Source organism: Armigeres subalbatus, chromosome 3, assembly GCF_024139115.2.
Source record: "Armigeres subalbatus isolate Guangzhou_Male chromosome 3, GZ_Asu_2, whole genome shotgun sequence".
In the NCBI taxonomy this organism is placed as follows: Eukaryota; Metazoa; Arthropoda; class Insecta; order Diptera; family Culicidae; genus Armigeres; species Armigeres subalbatus.
The window spans coordinates 310,631,710-310,657,630 of NC_085141.1; the positions used below are offsets into that span (position 1 = coordinate 310,631,710).

Here is a 25,921-nt window from a genome sequence, read left to right on the forward strand (position 1 = left end):
CCAACAAAATAGTCGTTTCTAAATTCATCATTGATGTGGTAAGTAAATATTTTGAGCAATTAAATAATTGTGTGACATCGAAAACGATTTAAAAGATTTGATTAAAGCCAAAATCTGCAATTTTCACTTGCCTTTGAGCTTTAACATATATGGGGCAAGTGGGACATATTTGAACAACATTTTCGATAGAACCATTTTACCTGTTTTTGTGAAGTTAAAAATAACTTTGACACTCATATATCATGTGGATCTGAATCAAATGCAGTTGATATCGTTGGTTTCGTTGTTAAGAAATAGTGTACAGTTGATTTATCAAATGTGTATTTTACTTTATGAAAATTATATTACTCATGGAAAAGAACAATGGTTATTATATGTAACTATGCGAAATTTTCCGTTTACAGTGCATACAATCTATTTATTCTCCGTTAGATCAACAAGGTTTTGTCTTGTGTTTTGTTATTTTTTAAACTACGCATCAGATTAAAAGATTTTCAGATAAATAAAGTGCTTAAGACATAAATTGGCCAACTCGTTCTATTACAAATTTACAACACTGCGAATCGCCTGAAGTTTCCTTTTGAAGTTCTAATTTATGTAATATATGTTAAAAGTCACCCCAAAATATCACAATAGAGAGAAAAAATCGCGAATTTTGAAATTTCTATTTAACGCGTTACCTTTCATCTTAAATGGAAGTGATATTTATCATGCTACGATTAATAGAAAACAATTTAAAATTTGCCTTTGTTTGAACAAATTGAGCACAAAACTGACTGCAGGAGTTTGTTTATTTCAGTTAATTTTCATTTCATTGATTCAATACCGACGCTACTGTGGTGGTGCGATTTCATTATCAACTATCGTCGTTATGCGGTCCGGGGTTCATTTTTGCTTTGTTTCATCTATTATATTCTCCTAAGTATATATGGCTAATCGGATGATTGTAAATAGGGTTATTGATTCGGATTGATCGGTTTTTTTATTCTTGTAACGTGAAATGCTTCGCTACAGCTTGTCCATCTATCAATGCGGATCTCGTAGCTGATCAAGATATTTTTTTTCAAAAACTGGCGAACGAAACACAAATGTAAAAAGCTAATTTTATAAAAAGCTAATTGTCTGTCACTTAGCGTAAATAAAAAAAAAATATGGAAAACATTTCACTTTAAATGCATTTTCTGGACTAATGAAAACTATACTTTGACCCGAAAATCGATTGTTTGAATATAAGAAGCCTGCAAAAGTTAAGGAATGCTACACATCCTCTTTTTTCCTATACGGACTGTTCATCAACATGAAAATCTTTTATAAATTATTGGATTTGCATTTTTTCCTAACGTTGTAAAAAAGTCATTTATTATTGGTTCTGTTTAGGAAAATGCTTTTTCTTTGTTGTCTCAGCTATGATTTTATTATTTGCTCACAATTCTTAATCTTATGTGTATAAAAAGATAGCACTTTTGGATATATTTTTTCTTTTGTTTGCCCTTTTGCATAATTTAGTAGGATAGCATTCACACGGTTTTATTGCTTTCCGAAGCACTTATTTGGCAGAACTTCTATGTAACTTGAAAACTATATAGCACAATAAAATCATAATTAGCAACGAATGAACAAATCTCTTTTCTGTTTCTATGTTAACAGTTTTAATAGTATCGATTACAATACAAAGGGATAATCATCCTTAATCGCAAAATCCACCGAGAGAAATTGGTTTTCATTTTATAGCACACATCAGAATGGAAACGATAATACCATATATAGTTATAATACCGTGGCTACGAAAGCATCACATTCACCCCTGTTGAGTTGTTAGCGTTTTTCAGCATTCTTTTAATTTTCCAACCGACAAAAGCAGATTAGTACACAGATTGAGAACAGCCACATTTTATTTACTCTTAATATTTAGCATATTTCAACCTTCATCAGCGCCGTACGTGTTGGTCTTGTAATCTATGTAGGATGCAGCTTATAATGTTTTCTGACTAATATAAACTTTGAAAAAGAAATAGTGTGGTACCTGACTACATTGTATTAAAGCGATAAAATTGTTCCTTGAAGACTTTTTACTTGCGATTTTTTTGCGATATAATCTCTCAGTTTTACGTTTGTTTGCATGTACGATACCGAAAGCGGGCACACTTATCTTATGGGTGTGCCTGCATGAAACTCCTCTATCACCCGACTGGAAGCTGGTTCGCAACATCTAATACTCTTTAACTTCCACGTTTTTCTTTGTATATATGCATAATTTTTATGTATATTAACAGGCGACTGACTAATGATGCTAGGCGAATCTCTGTCCGCAAAAAAAATGTCCAAGAGTACGCGCATCGCCATTGCTTAGTAAGGTATGTAATATGTATGTATTAAATTCTCTACTGCCAGTCTTTTTTGATCTCGAAACTCCACTCCCACTTGAGGTGTTCGTTTTTGTCATCGTCAGTGAAGAGGGACGTCACCGAGTAGGTTCCGCGGGCCATCATGCCGGAGGGTGCCTCCTCAAACGGGGTGGTGTAGCTTTGGATTTCCTTCTTCGGCGGATACGAACCGACCATTTGGGTCATTTTGTCCACTGAGGAAATTTATTTTTCGTAAATATTCACATTAGAACGACGTATTAGATGGTTTCTTCAATGTTTTAGTGGACGAAACAGTGAGATATCGAACATGTGCTGCAATTTCTAGGAGTCAGCGATTATCAATGTGCATTACGAATGCGTAAAAAAGGATTAAAAATCATGCACCATGAATAATAGGAATAATATATAATAGGAATGTAAGTGTGAAATGAGTTCGATGTCTCCAAAGAACACAATTTCATAATTAGTACATAAAAACAACCCAACTAACAATTTTGGTGCTAAAAGCTTCAACTTCTAGAAAACATATTTTAAGCTCTTTTTAGTGGAATGTTCTAGCTTAAGGCTGTATAATATTCGAATAAAAGCAGCCAATGCTAAATAAAAGAAATCCTCCGCAAACAATCCCTTAAATTTCAACTCGACTATTACTCAAATATCTATCAGCTAGTCAGTTTGTGCCGAATATATTCAACTTTTATGCAGCTTTCATATAGTCATAAAACTGCTCTTTTAGAATTAGCGACCCAGCTTATCGGTTAAGAACTCATGTATGCAATGGTGCTGCTTGTTAGCAACTTCCCATATTACGGTGAGTAGCATTCACATTGAAAACTGTTTCGTTCTTGTTATAGCACTAACAATATAGCGTAATGACGCTATAAATGAACTAACGAAGCTTTTAGGCAACTTATGTATCTTTGAAGATTGCACAACGTTTAAATAAACCTCATACTATGTTCGCACTAGGGCCTTGTAACATGTTATTCGGCTATCTTGATGAGCTTTCTTTTGTCGATAATTTGAATAACATGTTATTTCGGCCGCAGTGCGCAGTATTTAACGCCAAAACCGCCATATTTATTTGATTTTTGTTGCCGGAGCTGCGTATAAGCTATTTATTTCTGTAATGCAGCTTTGAAGGGATTCCCCTCCCGAGCAAAGCCTGACATCACAATGAGAGCAAAACGAAAATATATTTGGATATCGACATCAAATTGAAATCATAATTTGTTTTCTAACTTTGATATCAATGATTGATAACTTATTTTGATATCAATATGCTGTTGATTTCTGAATTATATGAACTGAAATCAAACTGATTACTTTTTTCGTTATCCAAAACCAATAACAAAATCAGTTTTCGATTTGCTCTCACCGACAGCAGAAATAGTTTTCAATATGATGTCACAGTAAGATTTGTCTGCTATACATTTTGTTATTTTAACCGTTAAAACGACCAAAAGGATGTCATCCTGAGTTATCAAAATTAGACGATTTCACAACAACAAAATTAGTTATCGATTTGCTCTCAAGCTTTGCTTGGGCTGCTCTTACAGCAACTGATAAAGCGGGTCTACTACGAAAGGCCGAATCACGAATGGCCGAATTACAAAAGGCCGAAAGCAAAAAAGGCCGAATGCACAAAAGGTCGAAAGCACATAAGGTTGAATCACAAAAGGCCGAAACCACCAACAAAGTGGACCGGAGCGAGCGCGCGTTGGTCTGCCGAGTTCATTAAGACCTTTTTTTATTCAAATACCTATTATTTATATAGAATAATATTAAGGATATTAAAATAGAATATTCGGATTATTTAGTGATTTCTTGCCAAAAGTCATTTTCTCTTAAATTGGGAGAAAATGAAATACAATTGAGAACACCGCGTTACCGTGAGTTATACAGCTTCTAGTTAAAAGCATAATAATTGGGAAAGTCGATTTTGTTAAGCTTCTAATGTCGCAATTGGATCGTGAGTAGTGCGCATCATTGGCACAACCATGCGTCATGAAGCGCACAACTCCTACATTGATGCAAATCGGCGATTCGATTCTGTGAGCCATGAATCCGGTGGAATTTAACTCGGCCTCCTGCATTAGATTTGGGAATTTGACTTTTCCCAATACTACTGATGATGAGTTTACCACATCACCAAAGGAACAAAAAAAGAGACCTCTTGGATTACTCCGTTACTTTAAAGTGCTAATATGTATATGTTTGTTGGGCCCTCCTTTGCCGTGCGGTAAGACGCGCGGCTACAAAGCAAGACCATGCTGAGGGTGGCTGGGTTCGATTCCCGGTGCCGGTCTAGGCAATTTTCGGATTGGAAATTGTCTCGACTTCCCTGGGCATAAAAAGTATCATCGTGTTAGCCTCATGATATACGAATGTAAAAATGGTAAACTGGCTTAGAAACCTCGCAGTTAATAACTGTGGAAGTGCCTAATGAACACTAAGCTGTGAGGCGGCTCTGTCCCAGTGTGGGGATGTAATGCCAATAAGAAGAAGAAGATGTATATGTTTGTACAGTGTTCAGTTCCTTTCATTACTGCAATGAAGATTGATTTATTATGCAATATAAAGGATTCAATTTGACTCTGTAAACACCGTCATACAAATACAACTTCTTTCAATTGAAAGATTGAACTTCGACGTTGAACTGACGTTTGGCATAATGGCCGTTTGTCATAATAATTGTCTAATCATCAATTTCGAAACTTATACATAATATGTTTAATTATTTATAATGATTGTCACTGGAACATTATAAGAGAGATGTTTCGAAATTTCGACTTAAGATCAGATTCTATCAAGTCACTTTTATTATCTGCCCATTTCACTTAAATCTTTTTACCTCTGGGTCAGCAGCAAGATCGTTGTTGACTAAAACAAACTACAAAATACGGAACTTTAAATAGCAAAATTGCAAGTGCTCGGGAGAAAAAAATATGTTTACACAAAAAAGGCAATGAAAAGCAAATGAAATTATTTCTACATGGGATATATTCATCTCTTTAAAAGCATACATTGTAGATGTAGTTAATTAGCCTAAAAAGTAGATGCTTCTTTTTTTAAAGGATGCATTTTTCCGGCATATGACAAAAGAAGATGGCTCTTTTTTTCAGATAATGCATTTGTCAAGCATGACACAAGGGAGAATATGTATGGTATTTATACTCAATGTATGCATTATTCAGTTCGAGGAAAGGGAAAATATAATTCCTCCTTTCAAAGGATGCATTTTCTCGGCGAAGGCATGGAAGATTTTATTCCTTGGTTTAATTAAGGAATTTGCTCGGTTTAAGGCAAAGGAAGATATAATCCCTTCTTTCTAAGGATGCATCTTCCCTTCGCTCGGTTTAACGCGAGGGAAGGTATGATCCCTTCTTTCAGAGGATGGCAGAAGGTCCAGTAAAAGGCAAAAGATGATAATGTTCCTTTGTTCAATTCAAGCATTTACTCGGTTAGAGGCAAGGGAAGATGTGATTCCTTTATTCAGAGGATGCATTTACTCTACCCTGTACCCTGAAAGTCATTATCCCGAATATATTTCGAAACTGTAGTTTTCCACTATCCCTATTTTACAGATACAGATACCGATGAATCGTAAAATGACAATCTTTGAAATGAATTTGTTTAGAATAAAAGTATATACTACTTAGAGTTACTCAGAGAACCGCAATGAAGGGGACTACTTAGAGAAACTCAATAAAGTCAACATTTTTGACTTTTCGTCTAATTAACTTAAATTATCATTATACGTCATTATTATCTGAAAAAGTTCTATAATTCTATCCTACGAAATGGTGTGAGTGAGGATATAACACCTTCTTTCTATCAACATTAGGTGCACAGTGGACATAATACCTTATTTAAATGAACGCATTTGCCCGGTATAAGGCAGACATAGGAGATATTGCCTTCTTTAGATGAATGCATTTGTCCGGTATAAGGCAAACAGATGAGGTAATCCCTTTTCCAAATGAACGCATTTGCCCGATTTGAGTTCTTACTGTTAATTTAGGGCGAAAAGCACATAAGGCGGAATACGAAAGGCAGAATGAACGAAAGGCGGAACGATACAAAAGGCAGAAACGCGAAAGGCGGAATCACAAAAGGCATAATCACGAAAGGCAGAATTGGATTAGATTGAGCTGTTTTAACTTATGCGGACATTTTGAACCAGCAGATCAAAAGGCGTGATTCTCCTTTTGCTATAAATGATATACTTTGGTCGTTGATCGGCCAGATGCATGTTTTCTAATTTAGTGTGGAGACCTTCCGTAGCTCAGCGATAAGGCATATGGATTTGTGCGAAGCATATCATGTTGAAGGTGACTGAAACCGAATCTCTATACGGTCTGTTTTTGGGTTGCAAATGTGTTGCAATGGTTGCAACTCTGGATATGCTTAATAGATACTAAGCTAAGAGACTGTTAGTGTTTCAGTTGTGAGATGAGATTTCAATAGATAGAAAGGGGCTACCCCGTTTGGAATAAAGTCATTTGATATTAAGCCGTTTGGCATAATGATCATTTGGCATAATGTTTGTTTGACATAACGCAATGAAAATGATCTCATTTTCAATAATACTATTCTTTTCGCAACTTAAAACTGGACTTCAACATAGACTTCGTGATATTGACAATGGAGATGCAATGGCAAGATGCATGATTTCAAAGAAGGCACCATCAACTCTTTTCCATTATCCAGAGCAATCGCGTATATTTAAAGAAGGAATCATCTCCTCCCTTTTTGCATTGCTCCATGCTTTAAAAGAAGGCATCATCAACTCTTTTACATTATCCCTAGCTATTGCGTAATTTGAAAGAAAGAATAGTCTCCCCTCCCCTTTCGCATTGTACCGAGCAAACGCGTAAAGAAAGCCTACATCACGCGTTTCGCCTTATCTCGAGCGACCGTTTGATTTAAAAAAGTTGTGCGAACGAAAATTCAATAAAATAGAATTACTTTTACTTTCACTTTTTTAGGAATAATACGTTCTGAGGAATGGTCTCCTCGGAATTAGTAAATATATTGAGCGAAGTGTGACTGACGATACATACAAAATTTTCTGATGTTCAATACAAAAAGGTGACAAAGGTGGGAGGGGTGTTGAAAATAATCGTTTTAAGCGTAAGGTAATTAATGGATCTTTCCATATTGTAATTATAATTTGAATTAATTTCAATAATAACTATTCTGAGGGAATTGTAATTTATCTGATGTTATTATATTTATAATTATATTTATAATCAATTATGCAAAACAACTATTATGCCAAACGGCGTACCCCGATAGAAAGTAGACAAATATACGGAGGGGCGTGCTTTTAAAGAAGGAATCATATCCTCCTTCAACTTAGACCGGGCAGATGCGAGCCTTCAAAGAATAAAATATGTTCTCTCTTATCTCAAGCAGGCGCCTGTGCAAAACTAAGAAATTACTGAATTCTGCCTTTTGAAATTCCGCCTTTCGTATTTCCGCCTTATGATATATTCCGCCTTTTGTTACAAGTATAAGAACGTCTGCCTTTCGAGATTCTACCTTCCGTGTTTCCGCCTTTTGTTAGAGTCCCGATTCGGGGTACTAGCTCATTCGGGGTAGTGTCCCACTCGGGGTGATGGCATTCGGGGTAATGGCGTTCGGGGTAATGACATTATGGGTGATGGAATTATGAGTAGTGTCATAGAGTCGAAATGGTTCTTTCTTTCAGTTCAGGAATTTGCTTGGTTTAAGACACGGGAAGATATTTCCCTTCTTGAAATCAGGACTGATTCGAGGTACTGACTCATTCAGGGTAGTGTCCCACTCGAGGTGATGACATTCGGGGTAGTGGCCTTCGAGGTAATGGAATTATGAGTAGTGTCATAGAGTCGAAATGGTTTCTTCTTTCAGTTCAGGATTTTGCTTGGTTTAAGACACGGGAAGATATTTTCCTTCTTTCAAAGGAAGCATTTGCCCGGCAGACGGCAAGAGACGATATGATTCCTTCATTCAATTCAGGCATTTGCTCAGCTTAAGGAAGCCAGAGAGGATAAAACTCTTTCTTTCAATTCAACCATTTGGTTTGCTCGGTTTAATGCAAGGGGAGATATGATCCTTTCTTACAAATCGTTTGCTAATAAAAGGGATAAATGGGCAAGTTTTTTGGCTAACCCTTACATGAAAAACAAAACAAGCCACAAATGTCAATTTAATTTAAGGTCACTCCTGACGGAATCCAAGTTTAAAAGTGCTCGCGTTTTCGGGGGCACACCACTCGATACGGAAACAACGCACAACTGTCATTTTTATTATTTCACGCATGCTGCGACGCAGCAAAGCTAAATCAACAAAAATGACAGTTGTGCGCCGCCTCTGAATCGAGTGGTGTGCCCCCGAAAACGCGAGCACTTTGGAACTTGGATTCCGTCAGGTGTGACCTTAATGCTGATCTATCTTGCTGGTACACTCAGGAAAATCGACACATACTTTATGGCAAATATCCATGTATTTTGAAATATGCAGATCATGCGTCGGCACATTCAAACATAGATACTATGACCCACATGGATAGTATGTGTGAACACTCATGTAATCCATGCGGGTGCATGGAAAATATGGAATTAATTTTGCTACCCCCATTGCCGAAATCCATGTGTAAACTCATGAATATAATGCGGAGTTTTTTGTAAGTGTAGGAGCGTCAACATTTGAAATGGTTCCTTTTTGACAGGAAGCTTCTTTATTCCTAATTTGTCCCGCCGTACAATCCCGTTTCCAATTATCATGTATTGCCCATATAAAAGAAACCACGTAACTGAATGGCTCAACAAATCTTACTTATCCATTACACAGCTCACATAAAAATTATGCCAAATGACCTTAAGCCAAACGACCATTATGCCAAACGGCCGTTATGCCAAGCGGGGTACAATCATCCTGTCCCATTGTTTGCTATTAAAAATTGGCCAGATCGGACTATAGGATCAAAAGCTATGACACTATTTTTATGCGCAAAACACGCAAAATAACACTCATTCATATTTATGGTATTTTTTTAACACGTAAAACAATATTCCTGCTACACATGGTTTGGAAATGAAGAGACGATGTTAACGAAGTTGGGGAGGTAACACCCTACACGTACCCCCTCTTCCATCTTCCTTGTTGAGATTATGGTTGAGGAGGAGAGGACTTATGGCCCGGGTTGGTGTGCCCGGGAGGCCAACCTTATAAGTATTCAGCGTCATGTGTTTCAGTCTTTTTAGGACACCCGCATAACCGAAGCAACTTATTTTAACAATTCACAGACCAAATTAATAAAAAAAAATTTCGGTGCGATGGAGACGATGGTTTAATGTGCGTAATATTAGATGAGAAAGCAATGGAAGTTTCCGAATATAAATGGGTTAGGAATGCATATTTTCTCATTAATGCGGCAGACAATATGAATTAAAAATTAAATTTCGAAAAATGTTTCGCCCAATAGGCACTTTTCAAAAAGCTTGTTTTTGGCAGTTTTTAACAGTTTTGAAAAAAATGTTTGTGATTATAACGAAATAAAATATTTTTAATTATTAGCTATTTGGGATCGAAAATAACGTACGGAGCAAAATAATAGAATATGAAAAAGTTTCGATTTTGAAATAAACAAACATCTTTGCAAGAAAAACCACTCCGTAGAGTTCCAATTCATAACTCATATTTTATCGCAAAGAAGCTAATACGACCCGTATTTGTGTTATCAATCCCAGTTTGTTTCATATCGAAGATAACAAGTCGGTAATAAAGACACATTTGTTGTATCCGGAGACGAGCCAACCTAGGGCTAAAAGACAATAAAAAAAATTTTCTGTGTAATGAATAGAAAATGGATTTAAAAAAGAGATAGAAAAGTCAAAACGATGTTCATTAAAATCAAATTGCAACGCAATAGGCAGTTGTGCAAAAATCTAAAAAGCGTACTAGCACTAAACTTTACGAAAAAAAACTCCCATATCTAGAAAACCAAATACCCCAGGCAAACGACCGCTTACCATGAATTGCTTCAGGATTGTAGTATTATTAATCCAGCCAGCCCGTGTCATATGCAAAGCACCAAAGATCGGTTATTCAAGATTCACATTTCACCGAATAGAGGTCAGACATATAGCGTAAGCAACGGACAATACATTGAGAGGGAAGAAGAAACATTGATTGAATAAAAATTATAATAAATTCAACACCAAGCATTCATTCAAAGTAAGACACCTTGACGGATGGTAAAATAAATAATACGGAATAAGCTATCACCTACCTGGCACTCCCATCCTATAGGTCTTCTGGACGTATTTCAGCCCATGAACGATTTCCCGCTGGACAACGAAGTCGATGCGGATCTTGTACTGGATTCCTTCTTTAATGACGAAGACCTAAAACAAAAAAATATATTCATGTTACACTTAGACTGACGAGATCGAAAACTTAAAACCAAAATCCTTACGTTCTTTTTCAGCTTGGATATGTCACCGGACAGGTCCAATTCCATGGGGTCACGGCCTGCCACCAGGAGCGACAGCTTTTTTACAATCACCTTCCTGAGATCGGAGTTGTCTGTGGAAAAAGTAGCACAAATTGATGCTCATTAGATTCCATTTCGATCGGTTGATTCGTTTTTTTTTGTCGATTACCGTAGATAATCTTCTCGGATTGAGCTTCCCCTAGTAGGGCTTCTTTGTACTTTCGTAAGCTTTCGTCTTCGGCGTCGGCGGCCATGATTTCCTCGATGGTCTTCTGCGGGGGAGGCTGGTAGTTGGCATCGTGTTCCTCTCCCTCCACCTCGACATGGTCAACGGCTTCCTTCTCAGACATGCTGCGAAACAAAATGATAACAGTTGGGAGTTTTAATGTTTAGTATGTTCGATGTGTTGAAGATAATAACGAATATCGCACAGATAAGAAGTGTTATCAATTTGGCTCTGTATATGGATATCACATAAAAATAGATATGGCGAATTAGAGTGATGATATCATAAACGTGTCAGCAATGGATATTTTGGTAGGATGTTGTATTACACTTAATTTATAATTTAAAAATATTGCCATGGCAACAAATTCTCGATTTTTTTCGAATAGGGGAGGACAGGGCAAAATCGCCACCGGGGGCAAGATGAGCAACCCTTAATTTTACCGCTATTTTGTCCTTCTTCTCTAAATAACCCCACACGCTATTAAAATATTGTCCAATAAAAGACTTGACACTGAACAAATATCGTTTATGAAAAGCGAGAATAGCAATGGTCCAAGGGTGCTACCTTGTGGAACTCCAGAAAGGTACGAGAAATAGTCGGATGAATGGTTTCCAATATTGACCGACATTTGGCGTCCAACCAGATAACATCGGAGCCAGCATTAGCATTTGCAATGTTACGGTGTAATTCGTAGATTGGACACTAGTGATACTCATGTTTTACTTTTGAGATCCTTATCTAGAATGCTATCAAGAATTAAGAAGGGGAGTGGTTCTTGATTCCAGCCTTAAACAAAAATAACAAAAGCATGGGGATTACTACTCCTGGCCGCGCCCATCTTCACCGTAACTAGACAGAGAAAGGAAGTGTTGAAGTGGTACTTACTTAACCTTTTGTCTGTGCTCTGGGGTCAATATGACCCCAGGCCACTTTGAGTGGCTGCCATTTTTTTAGTTTTCAACCGATTCTCCTAATTTTTGGTAGTTTGGTAAAACTCGCCGAGATCTGTCTCCTATGTGCAAATTCGCTTGAAAAATCTTGAAAACATGCGCTACAGTGTCCTTTTTCAAAAACTTACGTTGTCTGTGCTCTGGGGTCAAATTGATTTAAATTGAAATTGCTATAACTTTTTTAATGTTTGGCCAATTTTGGATTTTTGGGGCTGTTTCGAAAGATAATTTAATCATCTTTCAGGTCGTTATTAAAGATTGACTATAGGTGGGCGGGTACATCGCGGGGAGGGGTTTTTGTAAAAAAGGGTACAAAAACAGTGATTTTTCATGCTTATTTTATTATATCTGAAAATCCTACCCATTTTGAACTGCACCTTTTCAAAAAGGTTATGCAGGAAGGCGTCTGCTTTGACATGAGGCATTGATTAGTTTAGCGCTTGGTCGCTAGGTGGCGGTATATTTGAATTCATTATTTTACACTACTCAAGTAACTCCGATATATGGAATTTTCCTCATTGTAAATATTCTTATCGCACAATTTTGAAATTTGTAAAGATGACGTCTGTAACAAAGTTCGTCTGGTGGCAATAGACTGTCATTTGACGGAATAAATAATAAGGAAATTTACAAATAGGCGGCGCTAGTGTACTTGCAATATTCTTGCATATATGAAATATTGCTTTAGCTTGAGATCCCTCATACCTACACCAAAGTTGTATTCGGCAACATTGTTCAGGATGTCTAGCACTACAAAGCGGTGCTCAATGTAATGAGCACTTCTTCTCATTTTTTAATTTGTGCGATAAGAATATTTATACTGAGGAGAATTCTATATATCGGAATATCTTGAGTAGTCTAAAATAATGAATTCAAATATACCACCACCTGGCGGCCGAGTTCTAAACTTATCAACGCCTCATGCCAAAGCACATGCCTTCCTGCATAGCCTTTTTAAAAAAGTTGCAGTTCAAAATGGGTAGGATTTTCGAATATAAGTAAAATAATCATGAAAAATCACTGTTTTTGTACCCTTGTTTACTAAAACCCCTCCCCGCGATGTACCCGCCCACCTATAGTCAATATCAATCAATATACCTGAAAGATGATTAAATTATCTTTCGAAACAGCCCAAAAAATCCAAAATTGGCCAAACATTAAAAAAGTTATAGCAATTTCAATTTGGGGTCAATTTGACCCCAGAGCACAGACAACGTAAGTTTTTTTGAGCACAGACAGAAGGTTAACGAGAGACCGAATTAGCGACACCCTCATAAGTACCACGGAGTTGAATAATGAGGAAGGTATTCGTTGGGTCAGGATTTGCCTGTGGCTGGCAATGTAACCGTTTACTCATATTCTCCATGCAAAACGAAGTAAAACTGACAAGATTCGTTTCCACAGAGCGGCCGGGAAAGAAACCATGATGATACGGGGATATATAATTCTTGCAGTTTGGTCTTGATGTTTTGGTCTAATGTATCTCTGACAGACCATTTGAACGTCTGAATGAAGGACATCCACATCCACTACATTGATAGCATGCTAGGTACTACACTTACCGCTCTATCAATGTCATCCTGAGAAGGCGAAAGGCCCGAAAATACAACTGAGAAGTGTTTAGCGAAAAGGCTGCATTTCTTCTCAGTATTCAGCGCAATGTCGTTATCGTGAAAAACACTCACATTTAAATTATTTTGCCGACCTCAGCATAATTTTCGCCAAGATTCCAACACCCGAGACCTCGGTATTTTTTTTCCCAAAATTTCGTCATTGTTTTACCGAAATTCGTCATAGTTGACTTTTTACTGAGGTCTCGGTAACGATTACCGATGACTCGGTGTTCGTTAGTCCCGTTTCCTTCCTTTTAGAATTTACGAAAGACCAAAACTTCTTGGTGTGTCGTTGGAGATTTTGTTGCGTGAGATGAACACAATGTTTTAAACGGAGATTACCGATAATCATTGCTGGCGATTTTGAAGTTTTGCGAAAATTGACACGATCGTCACTCATGTCCATCGAAGCGTAGAATAAACAGTGCATTCATGTAGTTTTTTTTTCCAAGTTCGTTTATTTGGTAGGCTCAGGCGTGTATAACACTTTACGGAGCCATGGTTCTTTATGATATATACAACAATATCATTTAATTTTTCAGTTAGTAAGAGAGGGGTAGAAGCCAGCGTACTCGTGGTGACTCGAGGTTAGTTTACAATGTTTAAGGATGGACAGGGCTAAGGATTTGGGATCAGGGAATTTCAGCTTCTCATCCGGGTATTTGGCGTCAGGGACGATGTGGCGTGTCGTCGTGCTCGAAAGAAAAGAAAAAGAAACTATTTGATTTTGATATCAGAAGCACAAAGAAAACTATAAATGGCCTGCATATAGACCACATCACGATCTCCCAAAACACCTCGAACTTCCCTGAAGGGTTGTTTACCTCGGGCCACTAGGGTATCCAATAGTCGCTCTCTGGAGGCGTCATTTTCCGAGCAGGACCAAACTACGTGATCGATGTCATCATAACCGGCTCCGCACCTACATAAGTTGCTATCGACAAGGTTTATTCTGTACAGATGTGCGTTTAGTGAATAGTGATTAGACATAAGTCTCGACATCACGCGAATAAAGCCTCGACTTAAGTCCTCACCTCTGAACCACGCTCGCCCAGAAACTTTTGGAACTATAGAAAATAGCCACCGTCCAAGTTCGTTGTGTGTCCAATTTCTTTGCCAACTTTGCTCGAGTTGTCGCTCGAGAATTGTCTATCATAAACCTCACCTTCCTGTGCGCCCACCTTTGCCAGCGAGTCTGCCTTCTCATTGCCGTAGATTGAGCAGTGAGAAGGGACCCAAACAAAGGTAATCTTGAATGATCTTTCGACCAAAACACACATCTGCTCTCTTATGTTTGTAAGAAAGTAAGATGCGTGCTTAACAGGTTTCATCGACCGGAGTGCCTCGATAGAACTAAGACTATCCGAGAAGATGAAATAATGGTCTACGGGCTGATTGGAAATTATCCCCAAAGCGAAGTTAATTGCTGCCAGCTCAGCAACATAAACCGAACACGGTTCCTGAAGTTTTCGGAAGGTGGTTGAAGTTACATTGAAAACACCGAAGCCAGTGGATTCGTTGATGCGAGAACCATCAGTGAAATATCTGTTGTTGCAATTGACATGTTCATATTTTTCAGAAAAAAGTGAGGGAATAGATATTTGTCGAAGATGATCTGTTATTCCTTGAATAGCATGTTTCATGGACAGATCGTATACAATTGAGGAACTGTCTTTGGTGAAGTGAACTCGAGGGGGATTATAACACGGAAGACAAAGATCTGATGATATGTAGTTGAGACAAACTCTCAGGAATCTTGAACGACAAGTTAGTTCAAGCATATTATCGAAGTTATCTAGAACAAGTGTGTTACTTGTTCCACATTTGATGAGTATTCTAAGTAAGAGCTCCCAGTAACGGTGCTTTAAAGGAGTGACTCCAGCAAGCACCTCCAGGCTCATGTTATGCGTTGAATGCATGCAGCCAAGGGCAATACGCAAACAACGATACTGAATTCGTTCCAATTTGATCAGGTGGCAATCAGCTGCTGAGAGGAAGCAGAAGGAGCCATACTCTAAAACAGAGAGAATAGTCGTTCTATAGAGTTTGATGAGGTCTTCCGGGTGAGCACCCCACCATGTTCCGGAGATAGAACGTAGAAAATGGATCCTTTTCCGGCATTTTTGTATCAAATACTCAATGTGGAGTTTCCAGGTACATTTGGAATCAAACACGACCCCAAGGTATTTAGAAGATAAAGATTGGTTGATGTCATCATTCAACAGCTTGAGTTTCAGTTGAGCAGGATACCGCTTCTTAGTAAACACAACCAACTGAGTTTTTGCGGTGAAAACTCGATCCCTAAATGTCTGGCCCAAACAGTCAGATTATCTAGGGTACTTTGCAATGGTCCTTGCAAGACAGCTGCTCATGGACCTCTTAGAGAGACCACGGCATCATCTGCAAGTTTTCTGAGCGTGCATTGTCCTTCCAAACAATTGTCAATATCTTTAACATAGAAATTATAAAGCAAGGGACTTAAACATGATCCTTGGAGAAGGCCCATGTAGCTATTTCTGGAAGTTGTCAGAGTGCCGAGTGTGAAGTTCATTTGTTTTTCTGACAACAAATTATACAAGAAATTGTTCAAAATAACGGGTAATCCACTACTGTGCAGATTGTCTGACAGTACTTCTATGGAAACTGAATCAAAAGCGCCCTTAATATCCAAGAATACTGAAGCCAATTGCTCCTTGTGTGCAAAGGCCAGTTGTATATCTGAAGAGAGCAACGCTAGACAATCGTTTGTTCCTTTACCTTTACGAAATCCAAACTGAGTATTTGACAGTAATGCATTTTGCTCGACCCAATTCTTGAGAGGATCATTTTCTCCAATAATTTTCTCATGCATGATAGCATGGCAATCGGTCGGTATGAATTGTGATTAGACGCTGGTTTCCCAGGCTTTTGAATAGCTATTACTTTGACCTGTCGCCATTCTGGTGGCTCAATGTTGTACTCCATGAAACAGTTGTACAGGTCAAGTAATCGTCTTTTTGCGATATCTGGGAGGTTTTTAAGAAGATTGAATTTGATATTATCGCATCCCGGAGCAGAGTTATTCGATGAAAGAAGAGACATAGAAAGTTCCAGCATTGAGAATGGTCCACCCAAAGAACCGGGATCATTGACTGATTCTCGAAACAGCGGTTCTGCTGGTACGGAATCTGGACAGACCTTTTGCGAAGTTGAATATCCATCGATTGGAGTATTCCTCACTCTCGTTGGTGGAAGTGCGGTTCCGCATGTTGCGGGCCGTTTTCCAAAGTGTTGTCATTGAGGTTTCTCGTGATAGTCCTCGACAAAACGTCGCCAGTAGCTACGTTTTTAGCCTTGAGAAGATTTTTGAGCTTTCTTTCAAGCCTCAAATACTCTTCGAAAAGCTCAGACCTTCCGTATTTACGGAAAGCCTTGAAGGCATCAGATTTCTCAGAATACAACTTAGTACATTCATCATCCCATCCAGGAGTGGCTGGTCTTCTTATGACAGATGTACTTGGAACGCGTCGTTTCTGGGCTTCTAGTGCGCTTTTTTAATTAATTCGGTAAGGAATCGATATTCATCCAGTGGTGGAAGAACATCAGTTGATTCAATACCAATATTTACCGCCGATGCAAATTTTTGCCAGTCAATGTGCTTCGTGAGGTCGAAAGGAACATTAACTGGCTCAGATTGTTGATAGCTACTTTTAATTGTAGTAACTATCGGCATATGGTCACTACCATGGGGATCTTGGATAACCTTCCACGTGCAATCTAACGATAGTGAATTTGAACATAAAGACAGATCAATACGGCTTTGTTGACCATTTGGTCCTATTCGAGTTACTTCACCAGTGTTCAAAATATTCAAATTGAAATCGTCACACAAATCATAGAAAATAGGCGCTCTATAATCGTCATACGTTTCGCCCCATCCAATACCATGTGCGTTCATATCTCCCAATATCAACACTGGAGACGAAAAGGGAGCCTGCGCTCCAAAGATACCGATGATTAAGAGAGGTATTTGGAGGAATGTACACCGAAGCTATGCAAAGATCTTTATTCTTCACATTTACTTTGCATGCGACGATTTCTAAGCCGGGAACAGTCGGAATGGGAATTCTGTAGAAAGAGTAGCATTTTGATCCCCAAAAGAACGCCACCATAATGATCATTCCGATCTTGGCGAATAATATTAAAATCGTGGAAGTTGATTTCGTCTTCGGAAGAAAGCCATGTTTCACAAAGTGCAAATATGTCGCAATCGGAATTGCGAATCAAAAACTTGAACACGTCTAATTTATTTTTAAGACTATGACAGTTCCACTGCAGCACAGTGATTGTATCTTGTGTAATAGCCGTATTATCCATCGAAAGATACAATTCCTGCAAGAAGGGGCCATGAAACAGTCAATTGCTTCAGATAACTTTCCACTGTTGGTATAAAGAGGTCAATGATTGGCCTCAATGAATTCGGAATATTGAATAAATTCAAAAAAAACGGCCCACAAGGTCCTTAAAGGAGATCAATCCTCGCTTGGACGGAGTACTTTTTTTTTTGAAGAACGAATTGCAGTTTTTCTTTCATTGATTCTCCTAGCCGGATATTTCTTGGAAACATCGGTTTTTGGCAATGGCGGGAATGCCTTGCTGCAAGATGGATCCAAAGGAGCAGTGAAGACAGGTTGCTTCGGGATTTTAAATAAACCCCTATTGCCTTCAAATTTTGGCAAGCTTTTATGGATGACTTTTGATTTTTTACGGCGCGATCCCGGGGAAGACGGTTACTTCCTCTTTTCGGGCACGTGTACCTCCGTAGAATCATCCATATCAGCTGCGTCAGAGTCCAATTCGTCAATGCATATGGAATCATAATAATCACTTACTTGAACGGTAGCTGAAATAGCAGCCTTTGCAGTGGTATCGGCGGATGTGTCTTGCGCTTTAACCATTTCCGCATAAGTCTGCTTGGAGCGCTGTACCAACGAGCGCTTCACTTTTTGGGTGCGCTTTCTGTACACCGGGCAATCTTGCAAACCATGGGCAGGAGCCATACCGCAATAAGCACATTTTGTGGCTTGTTGCTGGCAGGATTCCTCCCGATGTCTTTCGAAACATTTACCACAACGTGGTTTGTTGTCACAAAACTCGGCAGTGTGACCAAGTTGTTTGCAATTGGTACAATTAACCCTTAAATGCGCAATGTTGTTTTAAAACAACAAACCAAAAATACGTTTAATGTTAATGATTTCAATGGTTATTTACGTTAAAAATATTTCCGGCGATTTCTAAAAAAATCGCCTTGCGCCTTTAAGGGTTAAATACCCTTGGTACAAAAAGACGCACCGGAAACAACATATTCTCTAAATCGACATATTTTGGGAGAATCGAACCTGCAAACGTCACCCGAAGCGAGCCTGACTTAGAATATACTTTTTGCCATCTACCATGGTTGCTGAATGCAATTCCTTGCAATCCAGAATATCCACGGTAGACTCCATTGCGTTCTTTAAGCGGCCTTTTCCCGCAAGTACATCCTTGCAAGTCAGGCTCGCTGCGTTGATCACACCTTCGATTTCGACCTCCCGCGAGGGGATATAAACTAAATATTCTACATTGTACGCCTTGTCTTTAGCAATTTCGTTCGCCACCTGATATGTAGGTGCGGTGATTCGTAGCTTGTTCCTGTTGATCTGATTAAAATCAAGCTTCGTAAAACGACGCGTCAAATCTCTCTTAATGCCGAGAAAGTCTAGACTTTTCACTTTCTGCCGAAAGTAAACAACCCAAGGCCCAGGCGAAGCCGCATGGTACAATCGTGTGCGGACATCTTTTGGAGGACTATCGCCCCCCACAGTCTCTGCCTCCATTCTCACCTCGCAAGGTGGAAGGACAATTAATTCTTATGCTAACTTAGAACTAACAGCAAATTAGAAAAAATGTAAAAAATCTAAATTAATTTATTATAATTAATCCCACTCTGTATCAGAGATATGGGAGAACAATAAATCAATGCCTTCCACTTATCTGCGCTGCTGCTGTAGGTAGCAGCAGAAACAATAACCTGCTTCACTGGCGTCGCCAGAAGCAGCTACTTCGCTCGCCGACAGTGATCGCCTTGGATCCGTAGGTAGGCACTACACAATAAACTCGCACTACCGAACAAAACCCGCGATGAGACACAGCACACACGTCTGGCTCGTTCGAACGATCGGCACGGAATGATTCATGTAGTTATTAATCATTGATAAACACAAAGTCTAGCATGTTTGATTGAAAGTTGGAAATCCGATTGATTTGGCTGAGTCCAAGAAAAGCAATCTTATCGACTGGCTGGCGGTTAGCAGGTGTAGTTGCAGACAAATGCCGATCAGGAAAAATATATCCGTAATGGGAGATAGACTAGACAAGTCCTGGTTGATTGAAGTCTCCAAGCAGAAGAACCATATCCGATGATAAGACCAAAGTTGTGAAGTTGTATTACACTGCAATCATGTCGTCGGTCGGGAGGAATGTACGAGGCCCGATGAAAACATTGCAACAAGAGAGACTTATTTTAGCCCAAATTGGATTGAATTGAATTGACGGATGGCGATCTACCAGAAAACAAGCTCATTGGAAACAGCAACTAGAACACCACCACCGCGCACGCGAGAGCTATTGGATATACCGCAAACCACTCTTTAAACTGGAAGACAGTGGTAATAAAGTTACGAAGAGACAAGTAATGTCAGAAATTGCTCGCCTTTTCGATCCGCTGGGACTGTTTCGCCCCGTTATTGTGATTGCAAAATGGTTATGCAAGATTTGTGGCGAAGCGGTTTGGACTGGGATGACGGATTGTCACAAGAGCAATTGGATGTGTGGAATAAAGTGAAAAATGAACTTCCTGACGTTGGTAAAATGAAGATTCCGAGACTTGTAACCGTCGGAGGAATTTGCCGTTTTGAAATACACGGCTTCTCTGATGCCTCCATGAAGGCTTACGGAAGTTGTGTCTATTTGAAAAGCATCAGAGAGGATGGAACATGTGAAGTCCAGATAAACGTCCTCCAAATTGGTAGAAAGTTCTCTTGTAATTTGGGTCCAAAGTTGCAGAAACTGCCAATAGTATGCTTGATTCAGATGCAGGAGCACTGACAATACGGTCGAATGGTATGAAGTAGCTGAAAGCCAAAAGTAAATAATTTTGAGAATATTTGACTGAGGTTGGAGTGCGGAAACATCCTAAGCCACCCTCGACCGCACGACCGGGTCGATGATGAATGGTGCTTTTTATTTATTACCAGACTAAGGCCGGACTGGCCCGTGCAGTACACAAAAGTCTTCTTCATTCAGCTCTGTCCATGGCTGCACGTCGCCAACTATGCAGTCGTCCTCCACCTGATCGATCCACCTTGCCCGCTGTGCACCTCGCCTTCTTGTTCCCATCGGAACACTCGTACCACTCGTGTTAATCCCTCCCCTTCGTATTACTACCTCCAAAGCGATGTTAAACAGCAGACACGAAAGATTGTCACCTTGCCGTAACCCTCTGCGCGTTTCGAAGAGACTCGAAAATGCCCCTGGAACTCGAACTACGCAACACCAGATCCATCGTCGCCTTGATCAGCCGTATCAGTTGATCCGGAAATCCTTTCCCGTGCATTAGCTGCCATAGCTTTGAAGTCGATAAATAGATGATAACTGACGTACGGCGAACACCTAGTCCGTGGTAGAACTTTCGCCCATAAATCCCGCCTGGCAATGCCCCACGAACTCTTTTGCATTTTGTGTTAGTCGACGGCATAAAATTTGGGAGAGTACCTTGTATGCAGGCGGCGTTCAGCAAAGTAACTGCGCGGTAGCTGCTAAAATCCAGCTTATCCACTCCTGCGGCAGAACCTCATTCTCCCAAACCTTGGTAATTACCCAGTGAAGCGCTCTAGCCAGTGCCTCACCACCGTGTTTAAACAGCTCTCCTGGTAGTTGGTCAACCCCAGGAGCTTTGTTGTTTCTCGGCTGGCTGATCTCCTCCTGGATTTCTTGGAGATTCTGAACCGGAAGTCGTATGTCCTGTGCGCGTGCTACCTAATGAACTTGGTACCGTTTCGCCACCGTTGTCTGCCACATCGTCATTCAGGTGCTCTTCGTAGTGCTGCCGCCACCTTTGGATCACCTCACGCTCGTTCGTTTGAAGGTTCCCGTTTATGTCCTTACACATATCGAGCTGCATCACGTGGCCCTTCCTTACGTGAACGGTTTAACTTTTCATAGAACTTTCGTGCGTTATTAGTGCGGTACAGTTGGTCCGTCTCTTCACGGTCTCGATCTTCCTGCTGGCGCTTCTTCCTCCGAAAGATCGAGTTTTGTCTGTTCCGCGCCCGTTTGTATCGTGCCTCGTGTAGTGTTCTAGCAATCTCGCCCATGCTGCATTCTTCTCCTCAGCTAACTGCTCACATTGGTCGATTTGGTTTTCCGTTTCTTGATTAGGTGATTTCCATATGGCCTCGTGGATATTCTTGCGGGGTAAAAAAGTGCTTTGGAATACCATTCCGCGGGAGGCTACAAAATTTATGCATCGTTGGCCGTTGTCGTTCGATGCGGTATGCAGATTATCCGGTCCGATGACCTGTTTATACAATTCATCCCTTCCTACCTGTGCGTTCATGTCGCCGATGACGATTTTGACGTCCCACAGTGGGCATCCATCGTATGTCTGCTCCAGCTGTGCGTAGACCATTTCTTTCTCGTCATCGGGTCTCCCTTCGTGTGGGCAGTGCACGTTGATGATGCTATAGTTGAAGAAACGGCCTTTTATCCTCAGCTTTTACATTCTTGCGTTGATTAACTGCCACCTGCGCATCTTACCCAGCATTATGAAGCCGGTTCCCAGCTTGTTGGTGGTGCCACAGCTTTGGTAGAAGGTAGCCGCTCGATGCCCGCTCTTCCACGCTTTCTGTCCTGTCCAGCAAATCTCCTGCAGCGCCACGACGTTGAAGTTGCGCGGATGTAATTCATCGTAGATCATCCTGTCGCAGCCTGCGAAACCTAGCGACTTGCAGTTCCATGTTCCAAGCTTAGAATCGTGATCCTTTATTCGTCGCCTAGGTCTTTGCCGATTATATCGAGTTGTATTATCTCTTTATTGCTCGTAATTATTGGTTTTCCAGGCAACTTATTGGGCCTACGCAAACCTCCTGTCGCTTTGGTGGGGCCTACTTGTGGATACATGCAGCATTTTATAGGAGTTTAACAGGGCCCACCGTCAAACCCCATCACATCCTAGGCAAGCCCCATAACTCACAGAGGGACTAGGAAAGGGATCGTCAAGCCCTTGGATATGGTCCCTGCTTCCCGCATAAAGGAAAGTGGAAGGAAAGTGGTTACCTTCAATACATTTTTCAAATCAGATTCTTCCACATAATGTACATATTCATATCGGAGTTTTTTAGAACCTTGTGAATTAATGACCACCCGACATGGCTTATACCCAAAAAATAGACAATTATCTTTGATTTAATTGAATATTTTTTTATTACTAAGAGAATGTGTATCCTGATTATCACGTCCTATCAACTTGCCGCTAAAATTCCAAATGTTTCCGAAGTAGCTAAGCCAATTCCAAATACAAATTTAACTCATTCTTGCATATTCAACACTTTTACAATGTAGACAGATCTAATTTAAGATAATGACGCCCCCACATCTCCTTCAGAAGTTCCCACCTTCCAGCGCCTAAACCGCCTTAACTGCATTTTATTTTTTTCGCTCCGTCCTCTCACGTTATCACCCGATTCGTGCAACAAAGAGCTTTAAAATGCACCCATCACCTGCATGCCGTTCCAAAGCGAAAATTTCGTACGCTAATTGTGAAGGAACTTACATTACTGGTGCACTTTATATGTCCGATATTTTTACACTCGCCTCACACACGATGGTGACGATAGAGCATTACCAGTGAACGTTCGATGTCCCGTTCGAATTTGGAAACTCACTTCCTCCCGAACCGACGACGATTCGACTAGAGTTTAAAATCCGCTGACTTTTTTTTACTGCTTCTTCCATCGTCCAGCGTTTGGGGTTCCCCCGCTGCGCGTTCGTCGTATCTGTTTCGATTAGGGTGACACCAATATTGACCCAGCCAGAGAATAGGTAAAAACGACACACCTCACGTCACTCTACTCGTAGAATAAGCCCATTTGTCTAGAATTTATTATAAGCATTTTAAAATGATCTTCCTATGCTGTGCTGAAAAATCTGTCAAAGTTAACACGTCGTGTGTTTTCTTCTTATTTTTACTTGGATTCGTCTATTGAATAATTCCATTATCCATTATCTCCAACGAATTTCCTTCCTTGAAATGAGCAATGTCACGTAAAGTCTGCAAACCGATAATATGAATGGCCGTAATGGTACTTGCAAACATCATCACTTAGTTGCCTTATCCTGTAGAATCCCAGCTATTGAAATAATTTTATCGAATCCAAGTTCAAAGCTTCTTTGAATAAATTCGTACAAAAGTAGACACATTTGGTTCCGGGAACTTTATTTTATTGTTCCGTTTAGGAATGTAAGTCAAATGATCCCTATAAAATTTCATAGAAAAATGTTCATATTATGCTTATTGAAATATAATATGTCTAGAGTGCCGATTATTGATCATTCCAGCTTATTTTTTTATGTAGGTAGGAAAAATATATTAAATTACTTCTATGATTTTCTCAGGATGTGCTTGGAATTACAAAATTTACAAAATCATATTCGTCCAAACCGCACAGTGGGCCCGAACCCCGAATATCAAAAAAATGTTTTTTAATTGGAAATAAAAATTGGGCCACCCTAATAATACCTTATATGTGTGTGTTTACAAACACTATCAGCAACGGTGTATGATGATTAATCGAGAAAAACTTCAGCTCCGCCGCACCGTTCCGTTGCCTTAACCAAAGCAGCACCACAAAAAACACAGACACTCAGTTCCAAAAAGAGGCAGCAAGAATTTACTTTTATCGCCGGCTGCACTAAACTATATCGGAAAATCAGACAAAATCACCGAACGCAGGTTGGTCGCACTCGCGCAAACAAACGGAATCGACACGTAACAGAATATACACGTAATTAATCCGGAAATAAAGAACACTTTGGCTACGGAACCGCTGCCGTGACTGGACTTGGTGAAAAATATGGAGGATTTTGACAGATCTCGTTCCATCTTCTCTGATAAAACGCTCTCTCTCTCCCGTTGTTGCGCCGTTATTTTTTTCCGTTTTTTTTTTCAAAAAAATGACAGACGGGTTTCTCTGTTTTGATGGGGTAACATTTGAAAATAGCGAAAATAGCGTAGCCGCTTTTATTGCACACCCCGAATAGAAATGTACCATTCATCGTATCGGTAATATTATTCAGTTTCTGAATATTCATGGAATGATAAATAATTCTTCAAGTATACTGTATATTGTCAGATTTTCTGGATATGATACACTGCGCGGCGTTTGTAGTGTTCCCAAATGGGTACTTGCACAAAACTTCACGCGGCGAATGACTGTCGAAAGGTACGGCCGCGGCAAACGATACACCGCAATGCTATTCACCCATAAGAATAAAGTAAAACTAAGTACAGAAAGCGTGGCGGTACCTTTCATGCACTACTAAAAATCCACACATATTTATTGGCAAAAATCCATAGATTTAACTTATGATGTATATCAGCGCACACATAAACATTCTCCACGCGAACTACTAATGAAATATATATCTAAATAAACTTTATGTGTGGTCTCGTATTAGCAATTATTTAATTTATGTATGGTTCTATATCGATTATATTAGGGTGGAGCTATTGCAAAAAATTATAACGGCGACACATATATCTTATATAGATATTTTTGGCAGTGTGATGCACGTAAAAAATAACCTTATGTTATGGCAAAAAAACATTCGAAAATACTTATATACTCTTCATTATGCCACCTAATGAATGATCCCTTATCAAAAAGCTAATAACATTCATAAGTTAATGAAAAGTATAAGTTTATGATACAGATGAAAAATGTCAAACTATTCATAATTAAATGTCGATCATACACCAAACGATTATTATTCATAGAATCATTAAAATGTAATTAACTGGTGCCAGCGCAAGTGCTACATGTTACATTGAGTAAATTTTTCAGGAGACTCATTTTTTTTCCAAAAACTTCGAAATTAAAATTAAAATTTTCAATTTTCTGCATCTCAACTGTACCAACGTGTTATGACTGATGTGCCTTTCTTTCCAAAAACTTCGAAAATAAAATCTAAATTTTCAATTT

The 25,921-nt window shown here is 39.4% G+C and overlaps 1 protein-coding gene across 2 annotated transcripts; it reads right to left on the reverse strand.

The window, feature by feature from the left end:
- Positions 1-733: 733 nt before the first annotated feature.
- On the reverse strand, positions 734-24,805 carry LOC134225258 (rho GDP-dissociation inhibitor 1). 2 transcript variants are annotated; one of them, XM_062705184.1, is made up of 5 exons: positions 24,460-24,805; positions 11,021-11,202; positions 10,834-10,943; positions 10,648-10,762; positions 734-2,578 (listed from the first exon to the last, which is right to left on the reverse strand). In XM_062705184.1, the coding sequence occupies exons 2-5, from the start codon at positions 11,199-11,201 to the stop codon at positions 2,382-2,384; spliced, it is 603 nt and encodes a 200-aa protein (XP_062561168.1). In that variant the 5' UTR covers position 11,202; positions 24,460-24,805; the 3' UTR covers positions 734-2,381. The 2 variants fall into 2 exon arrangements, with proteins under 2 accessions (XP_062561168.1, XP_062561169.1); XM_062705185.1 differs by lacking the exon at positions 24,460-24,805 and adding an exon at positions 23,494-23,646.
- Positions 24,806-25,921: the final 1,116 nt, after the last annotated feature.